Source organism: Phyllobates terribilis, unplaced genomic scaffold (assembly GCF_046119375.1).
Source record: "Phyllobates terribilis strain yellow unplaced genomic scaffold, ASM4611937v1 Scaffold_9__5_contigs__length_417890890, whole genome shotgun sequence".
Taxonomy (NCBI): domain Eukaryota; kingdom Metazoa; phylum Chordata; class Amphibia; order Anura; family Dendrobatidae; genus Phyllobates; species Phyllobates terribilis.
Window position 1 is genome coordinate 391,360,586 of NW_027362769.1, and position 19,081 is coordinate 391,379,666.

The following is a 19,081-nucleotide window of genomic DNA, read 5'->3' on the forward strand; positions in this document are numbered from 1 at the left end:
GTCTTCTGTGAGATACAGATCACACACCACCTTTCTCTACGGCTCCATCCAGAACAGTAACCAACTACCCCACAATCCCCCTGGGGCTCTGCTAAAACACTCCCCTTCTCCTGTGACTGTGTTAACCCCTCTAGTTGCTGGATATTTCTGGAGCACAACACTTCCTGTCTCCTGTGCTTGTGTTACTTCTAATAGCTGCTGTATGCTTTTAAAGCAACAGCACTACTTTTGTATGTCACACACTGCAACAGCACTACTTCTGCATGTCACAACAATCTTCTCTGATTATTAAGTTTATGCTGCATTTTTATGCCTTTCCTCTTTATTTGATTCATTTTTGGTGCAGATTTGAAGTTGCATTTTTTTTCCTGCACTTTTCAGGCTCCACAGATAAAAGAAACATCAAAAATGCAGAGTTCAGCAGCGTCTTTAGACGCACAGTGGGCAGCAGTTCTCATGAATTCACATCCACTTTGTTTGGACAGTTAGGCCGTGTTCACACATAATGTAAATGCTGCGGGTTTTTTTCTGATACTATTTTTGTGCAGAAAATCTGCTGCGTTTAACTGTCCAAGCAAAGTGGATGAGATTCCATGTAAACTCCTGCCCGCTGTGCGTCTAAAGACCCTGCTGAACTCCGCGGTCCTGGTGCATTTTTTCTTTATGAGGAGCCTGAAAAAAATCATGTAAAATAACGCAGTTGCCTTTTTAATGCAGAATCAAAGTTTTTCTGCGGTATAAAAAACATTAAAAACGCTGCTTCACATCTGCACCAAAAACGATCAAAAGAAGGAAAAAACGCAGGAATAATCAGCGAAGATCGTTATTGTGCAGTTTGGTGCGGATCCTGCAGAAAACGTGCAGATAAAAAGCAACAGAAAAAATGCAGCATTTACGCTACATGTGAACACGGCCATACAGAAATATTTGGTAAAATGGCGCTTACGAAACACAACAGCTCGTCTCACAAGAAGGCGAAACCTCATATAGTGAAGCTTAAAAGTTCTGTCTGCTACAACTATGAATGAATGAACAAAAAACAAATCCATAGATTCCAACCGTCCAAGGTACAGCGGAAAAGTCCTGGATTTGGGTCTACGTCCTGTTGCCTCGGGCGTCTGCTGAATGTCCCTCACTGTCACCGCCCCTCTGACATCTCCTCCTGCCCGGAGAGAAACAAATGACAAATGGGTGTGGCTAGGGGTTAAAGGTGTGGTCACAATGTTGCTGTGTCCGGATACGCGCACCGCATTGCTCCTCCCTCTTTTTCTCCTCTGATGGTGGGAAATGGACGTAACACACGGTTTTTATTACCATTTTATTTAATATATTTGTAGCACTCCGAGGGCTCGGCTGCTACAGGGGTATTGCACCTCAAACCAGAGGTGTGATATTCCACTCCCGGGTAAGGATGGAGTGTGGACCAGGACTCAGTAAGCTGCATGCACCACACACAACCCATTTCCGAGGGACAGCTCAACGGTGCTCCCACTAGACAGAAGTGCAGGCACGACAGCATCTGTCCCTGGCTGGAGTGGGGAGGGGAAAGTACACCCAGTAGTGTAGGAGCAGATAGGGGTGGGTCTCTGGGCATAGGTAGGAGCCCATTGGTTGCTAGTCACCTGTGCTCGGGTGTTAGAAGGAGGTATATAAGGTGGGCACCATCTTAGATCAGTGTGCAGTCTGAGGAGAAATGACAGGGAGCTGTGGCTCAGTCTGGGCCCAGCTCCAGAGGCAGGCCTGGAGTGGAGGCCAGAAACAGCAGAAAGAGAGAGGAGAAGGAACGGAAAGGAAAGTAAGAAAGGGACTGGAACAGAGGAGAAAGGAAGCAAGGAACACAGAGAAAGGCCCAGAGACACGAGGACAGAAGGAACCCCATATGCCCAGGAGATACAGGGTGAAGGGTTGGCAGAACAGGGTACTGGAACCCAAATTGGTGGAGGCAACAGATTCCTCAGCCAAAGACCGGAGGTTGTTACCACATCTTGGTGCGACCCCTCACTACATCCACCAGGAAGGCATACCGTATAGGGTCAGGGACGCAGAGATCAGCGTGCCCAGAGAAGGCCCGAGGGAGCTGGACAAAGGTGGGTCACTGGTGGGGACGGCCAGAGAAAGGAAAGGAAGGGAGCCCTGTGCCACGCTCTGGAATTGCCTGGGAGTTGCTCGAGTCCCTTGCCTGGTGAACGCAGCACGGCTCAGGCGGTCCCTCATGTGCACAAGTGACCAGAATAACAACCGTGAGTAAAGCTTTGGAAACTGCAATTACAAGTCTCTGTGTTTCATCGCCACACCAGCACCATTAGTACTGGGACGCTCACACCATCGCTACCATCATCTACTCTAGCTGCCCTGGGGCAATACTTCTCCCGTGGGGAGTTATCCCATTCTTGGCTGCGCATATAGCATCAGCCTCAGCGGTCTGCAGCGCAGCGGCGGTCCCCACTGACCGCAATCCACGGGTGGCGTAGTCGGACAATTACAATACAAATAGACTGCCACTGGTTTGACCACCCTGAGCCACGGACCGGGTCACCGCCACACGGAGACTACAACCCCCAGCATCCTACAACAGGCCCGGTTCCGGGTTCCCAGCACAGGCCCAGGGGGTGCGTCATATTCAGTGTCTTACTTGCACTTTTTTCTCATTTTGTGGAGAAATAAAAAGTTTGTAAATGAATCCAACGTTAATCTCAGCGCTTCTATCACCACATGGAGATTTACAGAGGACGTCGCCCATCATTGTGAAGTGACGTAACTCCATCTGATAGAAGATATCTCCATGAGAAGTGACGCTCTCCATGAAGAACGGAGCGGAGAAAGGCGCCGTCATCATCTGTGGGGTCAGTTCACACTTGTAGGTGGACGCTCCCTGTAGTCACAGAGGGGATTACTCCAGGTGAGAGATCCCACCATCGCTCCAGAGGAGGAGAAGTGAGGAGCGTCCGGACAAAATGTCAGGAGGAAGAAGGTCATGTTCCCAGGGGAATTAATATATATTCAACACGTGCTGGAAATAACCCTGATGTGTAAGGCCTCATTCACACATCGCTTATTCATGTACGCGGTGTTCACAGATGGATATAACAGGTACATGGTCTATGGGGCTGTTCACATGTCCCTGGTTTTTCCGGGCCGAGTGGTCGGCAATAGATCTCGGCAACGTGTCCGATTTTGATTGAAGTCACAGATGAAGTCTATGGGTCTGTGAGAATCACACACAGCACAAGGCTGGCGACAGCGCGATTACGGCCTCATTCACACTGCAGGATTTTTATGCCAAAACCAGGAGCGTCTCCGAAACACAGAACAGGGGTCAATATTTTAATTATACTGATGAAATACTGATGAAACACACTGACGTGTGAATGACGCCTAACATCGGATTAAAGGGGTTTTCCCACGAACAAAAGTAGCTGGTAACACAGAACCCATAATAAATACTGATTAAATTAAATAAATCCACAAGACGCTGAAGTGTGGGGGAATGATGGCCGTGGGGTTTATTTTGGGTAACCAAATAAATTTATTAAAATAATGAATAATTTAATAACCAGCAAAAAAAAAACAATAAAAATACCATATCATTAATCCAATCCACCCAGAAAAACTGGGTAATTTTCCCACAAATAAACAGCGCGACATAAATATTTCTTCATTAACAACAAGGGAGGGAGAGAGGGATCGTCGCTCTTCTGACAGGAGTGAATGAGACAACTGTACGCAAACCGCTCTTTATATACTTTCTTTTCCCGCACTTTTTTGAATCAGCCAATCAGAGGGTCAGAAAAGAGCGGCAAGAACAACTGGCTGGAGCTGGATAGAACCGGCTCATGGGGGCCTTAGCCACAGCGTGACCTATGACCCTTAAGATAATAGAAATGATGATTAATGTACTATATAAGAACCACTAAATAAATCAATAGAACATATTCTAGTGTTCATGTTCCCATGAGACCCCCCTTTTATTTAGGGGTTCGGGGGGGGGGGGGGAGCTTTTAATTTTAAATTGTCTGTGTCTGACCATGTACGGAACGTACCACAGCTGCTGGGCAGGGGAGGAAGCAAAAGAGTATACAGACATTACAGCCGGGGATCACAGAGGATTCATTCTGTGAGGTAAAACATTTCACTGCCTGTTTTTAAACAATATTTTACCTCACAGAATGACTCCTCTGCGATCCCCGGCTGTAATGTCTGTATACTCTTTTGCTTCCCCCCCTGCCCAGGAGCTGTGGTACGTTCCGTACAGGGTCACACACAGACAATTCTTTAAATTAACTTTTGTTCGTGGGAAAACCCCTTTAAGGCCACATTCACACGATCAGTATCTGGTCAGTATTTTACATCAGTATTTGTAAGTCAAAATCAGGAGAGGAACAATCAGAGGAAAAGTCTCATAGAAACTCGTCACCACTTCTGGATTTATCACCATCTCCTGGTTTTTAGTGTATAAATACTGAGGTAAAATACTGACCAAATACTGATCGTGTGAACGTGGCCTAATAGACAGGAGAAGCTTTATAATCATCTGTTAAAATCACTAATAAAAACTGTCACTGACCGAACACTGATGGAGAAAAGTCCGTTCACTTATGTCTGAATGAGACCTAACGATGAGTCCTTCATCAGCCACATACAGCGCTCGTCTGCCGGACTCCGACTGATTATTTCAGCCTGAGGAAGAGGAGGAGATGAATTTCACTTCACCAAACTCAACATTTACGAAGACTCTTCTTTTTATGCACTAATGTTTTCTGCGTTCTCTGCTTATGTGCTGTCCAGCTCTTTGTTTGAAAAGACTTTCAGCCATTTTGGGCATTACCTAATGTTACATGATTATTGTATTGTTGTACTTTTCTGCCATCTACTGGCCGTTGTTATAATACTGTATGTTATAACATGTATTATTCTTGTGTTTTACCCACAAACCCCTTCGGCCTGTAACTCCTCCTATCTCCTGCTCAGCACTTCCTTCTTCTTCTTCACATCCATCTTGACTACTCATGCTGCTGGACTGGAGAAAGGATTCTCTTGTTACCACTTTACCTGGCGCTTCTAATACCTACAATTCCTACCCTTTCCTCATCCTCCACCTTCCCTCATCTCGCCTCATCAAGAACTGTAAATAAATCTGTTGAATTCATCACTGCATCATCATTCCGGATTACCACGTGCAGTTCATGAGGAACAGGAGCGCACGTCAGTGAGTTGACGCTATATGCCATTGCTTATACAGAGATCCGTGTCACATCCCTCAGACACATCTCGCCCCACATACATTGGTGGCAAAATAGTAACAAGAGACCTAAGTCTTCAGTGTCTGCATCCATATGCATGTCTGCCAGCAAGTCTATGACCGTCCACCATCTTAGCTGAAGCATGTCTACAAAGGGCACAGTGGATCCCTCTGTGGGAGAAGCACCTCATGTTCCTGACACCACAGATGCTCCAGGAGCAAAGTCCACACTTACTGCAGAGCAGGATGTATGACCCAAACGTGTAACCAAGCCAACACAAAAGGTCATAGAGAACCTGTAGACAACCAGAGATGAGCTCCATGATAACATAGATCATTTATGGGGCAGAGTTGATCATTATTTAGCAGCTCTTCCACGTGCTAACAATGACGCAGCAGATTTAACCGCCAAATTGAAAAGTTTATCTGCCGCCTATGATCGCTACCAGAGACTGTCTGTTAAGTACATTGCATTCCTGAGTAACTGTGATATGGATGATGCCCCAGCAGAGCTGGCTGAAAGGGAGACTCTTCTCCAAGAAAAGACCGTATTAGTGCGAGATGCCCAGGATAAGGCAGAACTCCGCATCGCACACCTCCATGAAGTTAGGTCACATCGTACAACCTCGACCAAAATCACATCTCGGTCTTCCAGATCATCTCAGTCCAGGAAGTCAACATTGTCTGACAAGATACTGGAAATCCGTGCATCTGCAGAGGAAGGTAGAGTAAGAAGCTCCTTTGCTAGGAAGGAGGCTGAAGTAGAAGCCCAATTAAAAAAGCAGGAAGCTGAGATGGGAGCCCAATTAAAAAAGCAGGAAGCCCAATTAAAAGAGCAGGAAGCCCAATTAAAAGAGCAGGAAGCTCAAAGAAACAAGATGGAAGCCCAATTAAAAAAGCAGGAAGCTGAGATGGAAGCCCAATTAAAAAAGCAGGAAGTTGAGATGGAAACTCAATTAAAAATACTCCAAGCAGAAAGGGAAGAAGCAGCAGCCCTCGCTAAACTGAAGGTCCTTGAACAAGCACTAAGTCAAGATGCTAATATGGATTGCTTTATTCCAGGAGAAATGGAGGACCCAGCTTATCGCACTACAGACTATGTGCTAAAACATTTACCATCTGTACCAGCGCCACCTCCAATCCACCACACGGATGCACCCGTAAGCCAAGAAATGTCGCCACCTACTGCCGACAAGGTAACTTCCAGCACTAACCCACAATTTAGGCCGCAGCCAGCAGACCTTATTGAGACTAAACCACAACTTAACCCTCATGCCACATCATTCCGTCCTGATCCGTCTCAGTCATATAAGCCAGAGAACTTACATTCCCCAGGGATACCACAAGTTAATCCTGCAACTATGACCGGGAGGTCGGACATTTCTGAATTCGCCAGATATATGATTCGCAGGGAATTAATAAACATCAGTCTCTCAAAGTTTGATGACAGTGCCGAAAATTATAGAGCCTGGAAATCGACCTTTCAAGCAGTAATCCAAGACCTTAATCTCACCGGCAAGGAACAACTAGATTTGCTTGTCAACTGGTTAGGTCCTGAATCAGTGGAGCCCATCAAGACAATAAGGGCAGTTCATGTGGACTATTCAGATGCAGGTCTTATTGCAGCATGGGAGAGACTGGAGCAAACCTACGGCAGCTCAGAAGCCATAGAGTCTGCCTTATTTAAGAAACTGCAAGCCTTCCCAAAAATAACTAACAAGGACAATCGAAAACAGCAAGACCTGAGTGACCTGTTAAAGGAAATAGAATTGGCAAAATTAGACCCACGTCTTTCAGGACTGAGCTACCTTGATACTGCTCATGGCGTGACTCCAGTAGTTCTCAAGTTGCCAAAAGGCATGCAGGATAAATGGACAGACCACGGCTCACGGTATAAAGGACAGCATAATGTGTCTTTTCCTCCCTTTTCCTATTTTTCCAGGTTCATCAGTGATCAAGCTTGGAAGAAGAATGATCCCAGCTTTGACTTCACTGAACCTACTCCACCAGCTTTATCATCATCATCATCTACAAGGTATGATAACAATATCACCAAACGTAGAGAGTTAAGAAGCACAGTATCCGTGAGAAAGACTGACGTTCCACTTAGTGCACCCTCTTTTACCAAAACAAACGCTGTTGCTCCTAAAGCTATGGACAGTAACCGTATGTGCCCTATTCACAAAAGACCTCACCCACTTAAGGAATGCCGTGGATTCAGGGCAAAGACTTTGCAGGAACGCAGAGATACTCTCAAAGAGCTAAGGATATGTTACAAATGTTGCGCCTCCTCAGACCACCTTGCTAAGGACTGTAAGGCTGTCATTAAGTGCACCGAATGCAGTAGTGACAAACACAACAATTCACAACCTTCTGCAGCAACCAATCCTGCTCAAAAGCATGGCGGGGAGCCACAAGTTCCTGACCCAGCTGCAACTGCTGTTTCCTCCTCATGTATGGAAGTATGTGGAGAAGGGACTGCTCCTAAATGCTGCGCTACAGTATGTCTGGTCAAGGTCTATCCAGAAGGACAACCCAACAAGGCCTCCAAAATGTATGCCATAATAGATGAGCAAAGTAACAGGTCTCTAGTAAAGCCAAAACTCTTTGAGATCTTCAATATAAAAGGACAAACGGCTCCGTACACCCTCAACACCTGTTCTGGTCGTATTGAGACTTCTGGTAGGAGAGCCTCTGGGTACATTATCTCTTCAATCAAGGGGAACGTGCACATACCCTTGCCAACTTTAATTGAATGTGACCAGATACCTGATAACAAGGAAGAAATTCCCACTCTGGAAACCACGCTTCATCATCCCCACTTGAGGCACCTAACTAGCGAAATTCCTCCTCTGGACACGAATGCTGATATTCTAATCCTACTGGGGAGAGACATTCTAAGGGTCCACAAGGTGCGCCAACAATGCAATGGCCCACATGATGCTCCATACGCCCAAAGACTTGATCTAGGCTGGGTAATCGTGGGCAATGTATGTCTGGATAAGAGTCACAAGGCATCCGAAGTCAACTCCTTTAAAACTTATGTACTTCGAAATGGTCGCACAACTCACTTCAAACCATGCTCTCATAACTACGAAGTGAAAGAAAGGTTCTCTGACTTTATTCAAGAGCCTGACATCATTCCCACTCCCTATGGTGACGTTCGGGAGAACAGTATTTCGCACAACACAAAATGACAACAAGGTCGCCTTATCCATAGAAGACAAGGAATTTATTAAAATAATGGACAGTGGATTCTTCAAGAACGAATCTGACCGTTGGGTCGCTCCCTTACCCTTCAAGGCTACAAGGGCCAAGCTTCCTAACAACCGAGAACAGGCCTTATCAAGGTTCACCTCATTGCAGAGAACATTGAGAAATAAGCCTGAAATGAAGGACCATTTTGTAGCCTTTATGGAGACGATATTTCGCAATGACCACGCAGAGCCAGCTCCACCCTTGCAAGCCAGTGAAGAATGCTGGTATCTACCTTCCTTTGGCGTATACCATCCAAGAAAGCCAAAACAAATCAGAGTGGTGTTCGATTCAAGCACCAAACATGGTGTATTTCTGAACGATGTTCTCCTCACTGGTCCCAACCTGACTAATAACCTGGTGGGAGTGCTCATGAGATTCAGAAAATACCCAGTTGCCATTACTGCTGACATTGAACAAATGTTCCATTGATCGACAAGATCACAGAAATTATCTCTGTTTTCTATGGCACCGAGACAACGACACCAGCAAGGAAATGGTTGAATACCGCATGAAGGTGCACGTGTTCAGAAACAGCCCTTCTCCTGCAGTTGCTACATACGGCCTACGTAGGACCGCCTCTGATGGTGAAGCAGAATTCGGGAAGGACGCCCAACAGTTCATTGAAAAGGACTTCTACGTGGATGACGGTCTCAAATCCCTACCCACAGCAGAAGAAGCCATAGATCTGCTCAAACGGACACAAGGTATGCTTTCTAAAGCTCATTTAAGATTGCATAAAATTGCCTCCAACAGTGCTGTTGTCATGAAGGCTTTTCACTCGGATTATTATGCTTCAGAATTCAGAGACTTGAATCTAGGTTCAGACAACCCACCAGTACAGAAAAGTCTGGGCTTGAGATGGAACTTGCTAAAGGACTCCTTCAGCTTTCAGGTTAGTGGTACAGAAAAACCATTTACTAAGCGTGGGGTTCTGTCAGTGGTGAACAGTCTATACAATCCACTCGGGTTTGTTGCACCCCTGACTATACAAGGCAAGCTTCTGTTAAGGCAACTCTCAGAGTCTATTAAGGACTGGGACGCACCACTCCCTGCTGACAAACAACTAAAGTGGAAGTCATGGAGGGAATCTCTTTGTGCCTTAGATAAAATCCACATACCACATTGTTATATTCCAGCATCTCTTGCTACGAGTCAAAGGAAAGAGATCCATATATTCTCCGACGCCTCTACTGAAGCTATTGCAGCTGTTGCCTATTTGAAGGTTATAGACTCTAACAATGAAGCCCATGTTGGATTTCTATTTGGAAAGGCTAAATTGGCTCCTAAACCTGAACACACCATACCCAGACTTGAACTCTGTGGAGCTGTACTAGCCATCGAAATTGCAGACTTCATACAGAGTGAACTAGCTATTCACGTGTTTGACACAAGATTCTACACACATAGCAAGGTTGTTCTGGGCTACATATACAACCAGACAAAACACTTCTATGTCTATGTTAGCAACCGCGTTGAAAGTATCAGGAAATCCTCTAAACCTGAGCAATGGCAGTATGTTCCATCCCATCTTAACCCAGCTGACCTTGCTACTAGGCCAGTGTCTGTTGGTGCCTTCGCAAACTCTTCTTGGTTAACAGGACCGGAGTTCCTTTGCGGCCAGTGTGAAGAGACTGCAGTTGAAGATAGCTTCAGTCTTCAGGATCCAGACGTTAACCCAGAGATCCATCCTGATGTCAGCACCCCCATTTCCAAAGAGAAGGTTGGCTTGGGCTGACAGCAATTTGAACACTTCTCCAGATGGACAAGGCTTGTTTGCGCCAACACATCTGGAACTTGAACTTGGAACTTTCAAGAAACTTTTGGACTACTAAAAACACTCATCTGATTGCAACCAGGAACTGTAACCACTGGATTACAATTGGGTTGGAGACAGTTTGGCCTAGTGCGGCTTCTCCAATCCGAAGATGGGCATCCTTTGGATTGCTTCAGGAACTGTTATAGACATTCGTCTACCTCGTTGTTATATGTTACTGTTGCATTGCATGCATTGTTTGTCTTTCAGGTTGAGGTATCCCTCAGTACTTCAGGAAAACACCTCCACCTCAAGACTTTTAATATAGTTAAATCCAGGGATTTCAGACGGGGAGTGTGCTGTCCAGCTCTTTGTTTGAAAAGACTTTCGGCCATTTTGGACATTACCTAATGTTACAGGATTATTGTATTGTACTTTGCTGCCATCTACTGGCCGTTGTTATAATACTGTATGTTATAACATGTATTATTCTTGTGTTTTACCCACAAACCCCTTTGGTCTGTAACTCATCTTATCTCCTGCTCAGCACTTCCTTCTTCTTCATCACATCCATCTTGACTACACATGCTGCAGGACTGGAGAAAGGATTCTCTTGTTACCACTTTACCTGGCGCTTCTAATACCTACAATTCCTACCCTTCCTCATCCTTTACCTTCCCTCATCTCACCTCATCAAGAACTGTAAATAAATCTGTTGAATTCATCACTGCATCATCATTCCGGATTATTACGTGCAGTTCATGAGGAACAGGAGCGCAGGTCAGTGAGTTGACGCTATATGCCATTACTTATACAGAGATCCGTGTCACATCCCTCAGACACATCTCGCCCCACGTACATCGGTGGAAGAATACGCAGCATTTACACTACATGTGAATATGGTCTAAATGTCCAAACAAAGGGGATGTGATATACTACACCTCTGGATAAGGTGCAATACCTCTGTGGCGACCGAACCCTCAAGGGTGCCACACATCCAACACTATACCTCTCCCACCTGTAGGGGGGGCTTATATGCACCAGGGTGCTGCCAAAGCGGGGATAAGTGGAGATGGGGGAACCAAAAGTTAGGGGGAACCTAGTAGTGGGTGAGGGTGGAGGACGCACATTTAGGTTACACGTACTAAATTCATATTTAATAGTCTGCCATCTTAAGTTCATGGTCTTTGATTGTGATTTTCATCGCTGAACGTGGCTTTCTGTGTGAACCTGCAGCTGATGGGGACACGGTCCTCGTACTCTGGCCTTGAGTCGAGGAACGGGCAAGAGTTAACGGCTGTCTCTACCCGGTCAAGGTCCTTACTTAAGAAGGCATGGAGGGGAGCAGAGGAGTAAACTCCACAGCCAAAAGGATCCGGAAAATACGGACGGAGCGACATACACCACCTGTACTCTTTATTCTGGCCTAGTCAGAGGGACTCCTGCTGCAAAAGGGGTACCAGCCCCCGATACCTGACTTGGTTACTTCACGTCCTAGTCAGGAAAGACCGGAAGGCTCAGTGGATCCCACCGGGTAACGGACGGAGCGGAGTCACCACCCGTACCCTTGTTCTGTGCATAGACCAGAGGGAGACCCGGCCTTACCACACGTACCACATACGGACAGGAGAGGACTTAGTAAGGAGTCTAGGAACACTCTGGTGTGGGGTCCTGACCAAGGCACCTGAACTACTCGGAGGTTGTCGGACAACCCGGTCCTGGTGGCCGCATGCCGTGAGGAGCAGGGAGAAGCCTTGCAGCTGTGCATTCTACCGTGAGTAAAGCTTGGAAGACTACCCCTATGGCCTCCGATTCCTTATTGCAACGCGGCATCGCACTACACCGCACCACATCTCCCACTACAACTTCCATCCTCCTGTTCCCTCTGCCCTGAGACCCTGCTCCGCCTGTGGGGAGTAGCACCATATTTTGCTGCCACTACATCCCGCCTCAGAGGACTGAATGCAGCGCTAGTGGCGAATCACCAGAAACCACAGGTGGCGTAGTCATTACATCCACTCGATTAACACCAAACCCTGAAAGCCCATTAAATCTTTTATTGTGACGGCCCTGGGCACGGAAAGGGTCCAGGCCACGACTGCAACCCCCAACATCTGACCCGGCTCCGAGTACCCCCATCTCCCAGGGTGGGCTGTGAGTGTCACACACCTATCATTCAAACCTTTCAGGATACAAGTTTATCAGTTCAGGAATCAAAAATGAATATTTGCTGTGTGGTCCTGTGATTTCTATGTACACCACTGCCTGCAATGCTAAGTACATCATTTTCTCTCCTTTAATGTGACTGGTCTTCTTCTTCTTCATTACAGGCAGCTTGTACTGGTACATAGAGCTACATCTTTATATACCAGTGCATTTCCATCTATGTATTTCAATGTATTCTAGTCAGAGATTTTTTTTTCTTCCTATAAAATTGCTAAAAAAATAATGAAAAACTTTTACAGCATTGACAAATCACAAATCACAAATAACAGACATATCTGGTGTCCCTGTAATCGTACCTATCTGTACAATACGGTGATCAGATGATTTATGGTAATCAGTAAAAAAAAAGGTGTGTTTTATTTTTCTGCATTAAACTCATACATTTTTAATAATAATGTAACGCTGAGGCCGTGTTCACACATATTGTAAATGCTGCGTGTTTTCTACCGGTGTCCGCATCACGTGACACAATAACGATCCTCTCTGATTATGATGTTTATGCTGCATTTTTTATGCCTTTTTTCCTCTATTTGATGCATTTTTGGTGCAGACTGGAAGCTGTGATTTTTATATAATAGAAAATATTCTGCATTTTAAAGAGCAACTGCGTTTTTTTCCAGCATTTTTCAGGCTCCACAGATAAGAAAACGCCTATAATGCAGAGTTCAGCAGCGTCTTTAGACGCACAGAGGGCCGCAGTTCTCATGACTTCACATCTACTTGATTGGACATTTAGGCCGTGTTCACACGTGGTGTTACTGCTACTTTTTCTGCTGTGTTTTTTTGTGCAGAAAGTCTGCTGCGTTTAACTGTCCAAGCAAAGTGGATGTGATTCCATGTAAACTCCTGCCCGCCGTGCGTCTGAAGACCCCGCTGAACTCTACGGTCTTGGTGCTTTGTTTCTTTATGAGGAGCCTGAAAAAAAACATGTAAAAAACTCAGTTCCGGTTTTAATACAGAATCAAAGTTTTTCTGGAACATAAAGGGAAACACATTGAAAAACGCGGCTTCACATCTGCACCAAAAACGCATCAAAAGAAGGAAAAAAAGCTTAAAAAACCCAATAATGAGAGCAGATTGTCGTTGTGCAGTTGGGTGCGGATCCTGCAGGAATCTCAGCGCTTCTATCACCACATGGAGATTTACAGAGGACGTCGCCCATCACTGTGAAGTGACGTAACTCCATCTGATAGAAGATATCTCCATGAGAAGTGACGCTCTCCATGAAGAACGGAGCGGAGAAAGGCGCCGTCATCATCTGTGGGGTCAGTTCACACTTGTAGGTGGACGCTCCCTGTAGTCACAGAGGGGATTACTCCAGGTGAGAGATCCCACCATCGCTCCAGAGGAGGAGAAGTGAGGAGCGTCCGGACAAAATGTCAGGAGGAAGAAGGTCATGTTCCCAGGGGAATTAATATATATTCATCTTGTGCTGGAAATAACCCTGATGTGTAAGGCCTCATTCACACATCGCTTATTCATGTACGCGGTGTTCACAGATGGATATAACAGGTACATGGTCTATGGGGCTGTTCACATGTCCCTGGTTTTTCCGGGCCGAGTCGTCGGCAAAAGATCTCGGCAACGTGTCCGATTTAGATTCAAGTCACAGATGAAGTCTATGGGTCTGTGAGAATCACACACAGCACACGGCTGGCGACAGCGCGATTACGGCCTCATTCACACTGCAGGATTTTTATGCCAAAACCAGGAGCGTCTCCGAAACACAGAACAGGGGTCAATATTTCAATTCTAGTTTTTCTCTGTAAATTCCTCTCCTGGTTTTGGCATCAGCAAAATACTGATGAAATACTGATCTGAAATACTGATGTGTGAATGAGGCCTAACACTGTAATAAGGCCACGTTCACACGTTCAGTATTTTACATCAGTATTTATAGGTCAAAATCAGGAATGGAAAAATCAGTGGAAAAGTATAATAGAAACTCCGTCTCCACTTCTGAATTTATCTCCCACTCCAGGTTTCGGCTTACAAATACTGATGTAAAATACTGACCAACTACTGACGTGTGAACGTGGCCTAATAGACAGAAGAAGCTTTACAATCATCTGAGAAAATCACTAATAAAACACAGATTGTAAAAACTGACCGAACACTGATGAAAATCAGAACAAAACCACTGATGGAGAACGGTCGGTGATTTCACTTATGTCTGAATGAGACCTAACGATGAGTCCTTCATCAGCCACATACAGCGCTCGTCTGCCAGACTCCGACTGATTATTTCAGCCTGATAGGAAGAGGAGGAGATGAATTTTACTTCACCAAACTCAACATTTCCAAAGATCCTTCTTTGTATGCAGTAAAGTTTTGTGGGTTCTCTACTTACTTTTCCTGCATCAAACTGGTGGTGGATTCTCTTCATGACCAGGTGGAGTCACTACAACTCCTAATCCTACACCAGATCCTCATGGCTGATCAGTAAGTAATTCCTTAAGAACAAATCAGCCGTGAACACAACCATGGAGCTGTAGAGGTTAATTCATCTCAGAAACCTCCACCCTTCTTATGGAAAGAAACTTTTTAGCTTTGATTCCTGCTCTTTCCCGCTACAATGGCGTCTGCTGAGCTGAGGGACGAGCTGAACTGCTCCATCTGCCTGAGCCTCTATACAGATCCCGTATCCCTGAGATGTGGACACAACTTCTGCCGCTCGTGTATTGTGAGTGTGCTGGATGCCCAGGAGGCGGCTGGAGGGTATTCCTGTCCTGACTGCAGAGCAGAATATCCGGGGCGTCCGGCCCTGGAGAAGAACCGGAAGCTGAGGAACATAGTGAAGCGTTTCTCATCTACTCAGCCTGGTATGAAGGACACTAGTATCTTCTGTACTTACTGTACAAAGTCTCCTGTACCGGCTGTGAAATCCTGTCTGCAGTGTGAGAATACTTTCTGTAATGACCACCTGACTGTCCACAACAAGACATTAGATCATATATTAACAGAACCCACAAGATCTTTTGACAACAAAAAATGTTCCCTCCACAAGAAGGTTCTGGAGTATTACTGCCCGCAGGACGCGGCTTGTCTGTGTGCGTCTTGCTGTCTGGTTGGTGAACACCGAGGACACCAGGTGGAACTTCTGGATGAGGCTTTTGAGAAGAAGAAAAAGGATCTGAGGAAATATCTGGATGAACTAAATCCACAAAAAGTAGATATTCGGACAAGAGTCCAGAATCTGCAAGATCATATAAAAAATATCCAGGAGAAAGCCTCAAATAAAAGGATGAACGTCAGTAAGATATTTATGGACATCAAGAAGCAAGTGGAAATGGCAGAAAAGAAAGCGCTGAGCGAGGTCTCCAGGCAGGAGGAGAAGATTGTGTCCCAGATATCTCATCTAATTCAGAAGCTGGAAATACAGGAGGAGGAGCTGTCCAGGAAGATGCATCACGTAGAGGAGATTTCTGGTGTCACCGACCCAATAAGACTCTTACAAGAAAGTGACATTACAGTGTGTAGTCATAGAGGTCATGAGGACACAGGGGGATATGTATAATGAAGAATAAAATGTATGGCACAACTCGAATGTATTAACCCTCAGTGTAAAGCCAACATGTCCAACACTTGGAGTCTTCTTAGACTATGAGGCCGGGCGTCTGTCCTTCTATGAACTGTGTGACCCCATCAGACACTTACACACCTTCACCGCCTCCTTCACTGAACCCCTACATGTTGTCTTCTCTGTGGAGGTTGGAGCCTCTGTTACAATAAGAAGCTGAGGCCGATGTCGTCCACATCACATTATAATTACATTATTTCTTGTCTCATGGTCACATCTGTACATAGTGAGTTATTAGCAGGACCCTCTAATAATACAATGTATATGGCGGGGGGAGTCATGGGTGGGATTTTTCCTATTGGATTGCTTTTTCTACATCAGATGCAAAATCAATAATTGAGGCAAACGGAGATATTAATGGGTAAATTGTCCTAAAACTGATAATTTCTGATCATTAACCCCTTGCTGATATCCTCTGTACTTGTATGGCACAATGATTTTGTTGGCTCACAAGCAGAGCTGGGTGTTAGCTGACACCCTGCTGTAAAAGTCTTGATCGGCGCTAATACCTATCCTGGCCATTTGACCTCTCTGATGGCAACAGTAGCATCTGTTTATGTTAGGGAGGGGTCACCCTGTTTGTCCCTATCTGCACCCCATGATTGTGATCACGCAGTGCTAATGCCAGACATGATGACCCCAGGCTGAGTAATGGCCGAGGGGTTACCCAGCTATAGTGGCCTCTAAGGTACTGCCATGAGCAGGATCTGACATCTCCTGTGAGTGTAAGAGTGACAGGCCTAATACGTTGTCAGGTTCTCCCAACAAACACCCGATGCGCGCTTCACTATTGCTTCTTCAGGGGTCTGGTAGGTGAGACGCGCGTCAGGTGATTGGTAGGTGAGCCTGAACATGTGCTCGTTATCATCTGTATCACTATTTGCACTTCATGCTATTTTATTGTTTGGGACCCTAATACTGTTGGCACCTTAATTCTTATTTCTATACCTCAGTTTTATATTTGGATTCATCACGTGTTTACATTTGATTGCACCTTAGTATATATATATATACGTCACTTATAATTTTGGACCAATTCATTGTCAGTTACTTGCTCTGTGACAAGGTTTCTAGGTGTTTGCATTCCTATTCAGATCTCACCTTGCGTTCTTTACATCGTTGGGGTAAATCTTTTTTATTGGCTCACCCACCATTCATGTCCATGTTTATTATGTTGGATATTTCTACTTTTAAAAATTATTCAATAAAGATCATTGATCATGTTTTATTCATATTCTATTTTAGTCCTCGCACATTTCTTATTTTTGGGTTTATAAATCAATCTAGTAAAATCCATATTCAGAAAACCGACTGACCCCTTCTGACTCCAGCAGCGTGCGCAAACCACAGTTATTGTTAATATGTACAGCATTGCTGCAAAGGGGAGAACCCAGCTAAAAGGCTTCTCCAGGTCTAATCTGTGATCACCTATCCACTGCATAGTCCATCATTATGAGATCGATGTGGGTCTGATACCCGGCACACCCACCGATCAGCTGAAAACTGCTCTGGCAGCGTCCGGAAATACACAAGGTCCGGGCAGAACACAGCAGCACCGTCCATTACTTAGTGCGCACAAATGAATACTGCATCTTGTCCATTGAAGTGAATGTACTCTGGGACTCACCTGTGGCCATGAAACTATATATAGGACGGATGTCTTCAGCTTGTACATCATTTAGTTCGGGCCACTGCCGAAGCAGTTTTCAGCTGATTGTGGGACTGTCGGACCCCCCACCAATTTCATATTGAAATGGGTCATTAATTTTTAGGTCCTGGATAACGCATTTAACCATCTAAGAGGTGTGTGTCTCCAGAAGCACAAGCTGGGCACAAAGTATAGGGCACAAAAATGAAACATTTGCAAATTTTCACTCTGCAACATCCACTGCGCACTAATTTCTGGAAAACGCCAATAGGGTCAAAATAGTCAGTACACCCATAGATGATTTCCCTGGGTGTAATTTGCAAATTCAGGACACTTTTGGGGGATTTTGCAGCTGTGGCAGATTAGGGGGCTCTGCCCAAATATTACACCAGGAAACTCTGTGCCCCAAAAGCCAAATGGTGCTCCCTGTCTTCTGAGCCCTGTGTATGACCCCATATAGGGAATTGCTGTACTTGGGAGAAGTAACGTCATTTTCGGTATCATTTATATCTAAATCTACTTATGTAATTTTTCCTTTTCACACAGCCCGATGGTAATTAAAATCAGTGAATTATCTCATTACACCCGTAGATGAATTCCCTAAGGGGTATAGTTTCCTAAATTGGATCTCTTTTGGGTTTTCTGCTGTTCTGGCTCCTCGGGGGCTCTGCATATGGCACCCGCAAAATTTCCCAGACAAATCTGTATTCCAAAAGCCAAATCGTGTTTCTTCCTTCCGAGCCCGGCCGTGTGTCCAAACAGAAGTTTCCGACCCCATATGGGGTATTGCTACGTTTGGGAGAATTTGTTTTACATATTGTGGGGTTAATGTTCTCTTATTACCCCATGGGGAAAAAAAAATTGGGGGATAAAGCCTAATTTTAGTGGAAAAATTTGTCTTTTTTTGTCCCAATGTTATAAACTTTTGAGACATTTCGGCCCCTCATAGTCACTTCACAACTTAATACAGTATATACCGGTGTATTTCTAGGTCCCTGCATTCTAGGGGCAAAATAAAAGTCAGATTTTTCTTTCTTTCTATAAAATAACTAAAAAATAATGAAAAATCTTCACAATAATGAGATGAATTATTTTTTTAAAAACTAAACCTCATAAATCAGCAAATAACAGACATATTTCATGTCCCTGTAATCGTAACATCATGTAGAACACGGCGATCAGATCATTTACGGTGATCGGTAAATGGTGTAAAAAACAATGGAGACAGTGGCGTACCGCCAATGGCGGCAGACCACGCGACTGCTATGGGGCCCGTGAGCCGAGGGGCCCCATAGCAGTCCAGGGTTGGACATACCACCCCCGGTGCAGCTGCACCAAGGGTCCCACAAGGTGCAGCTGCTCCCTGCACACGGCGGT

General features: G+C 45.2%; 1 protein-coding gene and 1 long non-coding RNA gene across 2 annotated transcripts; one reads left to right on the forward strand and one right to left on the reverse strand.

Moving 5' to 3' along the window:
- Positions 1 to 1,079: 1,079 nt before the first annotated feature.
- Positions 1,080 to 14,711, reverse strand: LOC141161234 (uncharacterized). The gene is made up of 3 exons (XR_012250628.1): positions 14,587 to 14,711; positions 4,565 to 4,677; positions 1,080 to 1,162 (listed from the first exon to the last, which is right to left on the reverse strand). It is a non-coding gene; the product is annotated as an uncharacterized lncRNA (long non-coding RNA).
- A 317-nt stretch (positions 14,712 to 15,028) lies between these two features.
- LOC141161235 (E3 ubiquitin/ISG15 ligase TRIM25-like) lies at positions 15,029 to 16,401 on the forward strand. The gene has a single exon (XM_073646014.1). The coding sequence runs from the start codon at positions 15,052 to 15,054 to the stop codon at positions 15,991 to 15,993; it is 942 nt and encodes a 313-aa protein (XP_073502115.1). The 5' UTR covers positions 15,029 to 15,051; the 3' UTR covers positions 15,994 to 16,401.
- The last annotated feature ends 2,680 nt before the right edge of the window (positions 16,402 to 19,081 follow it).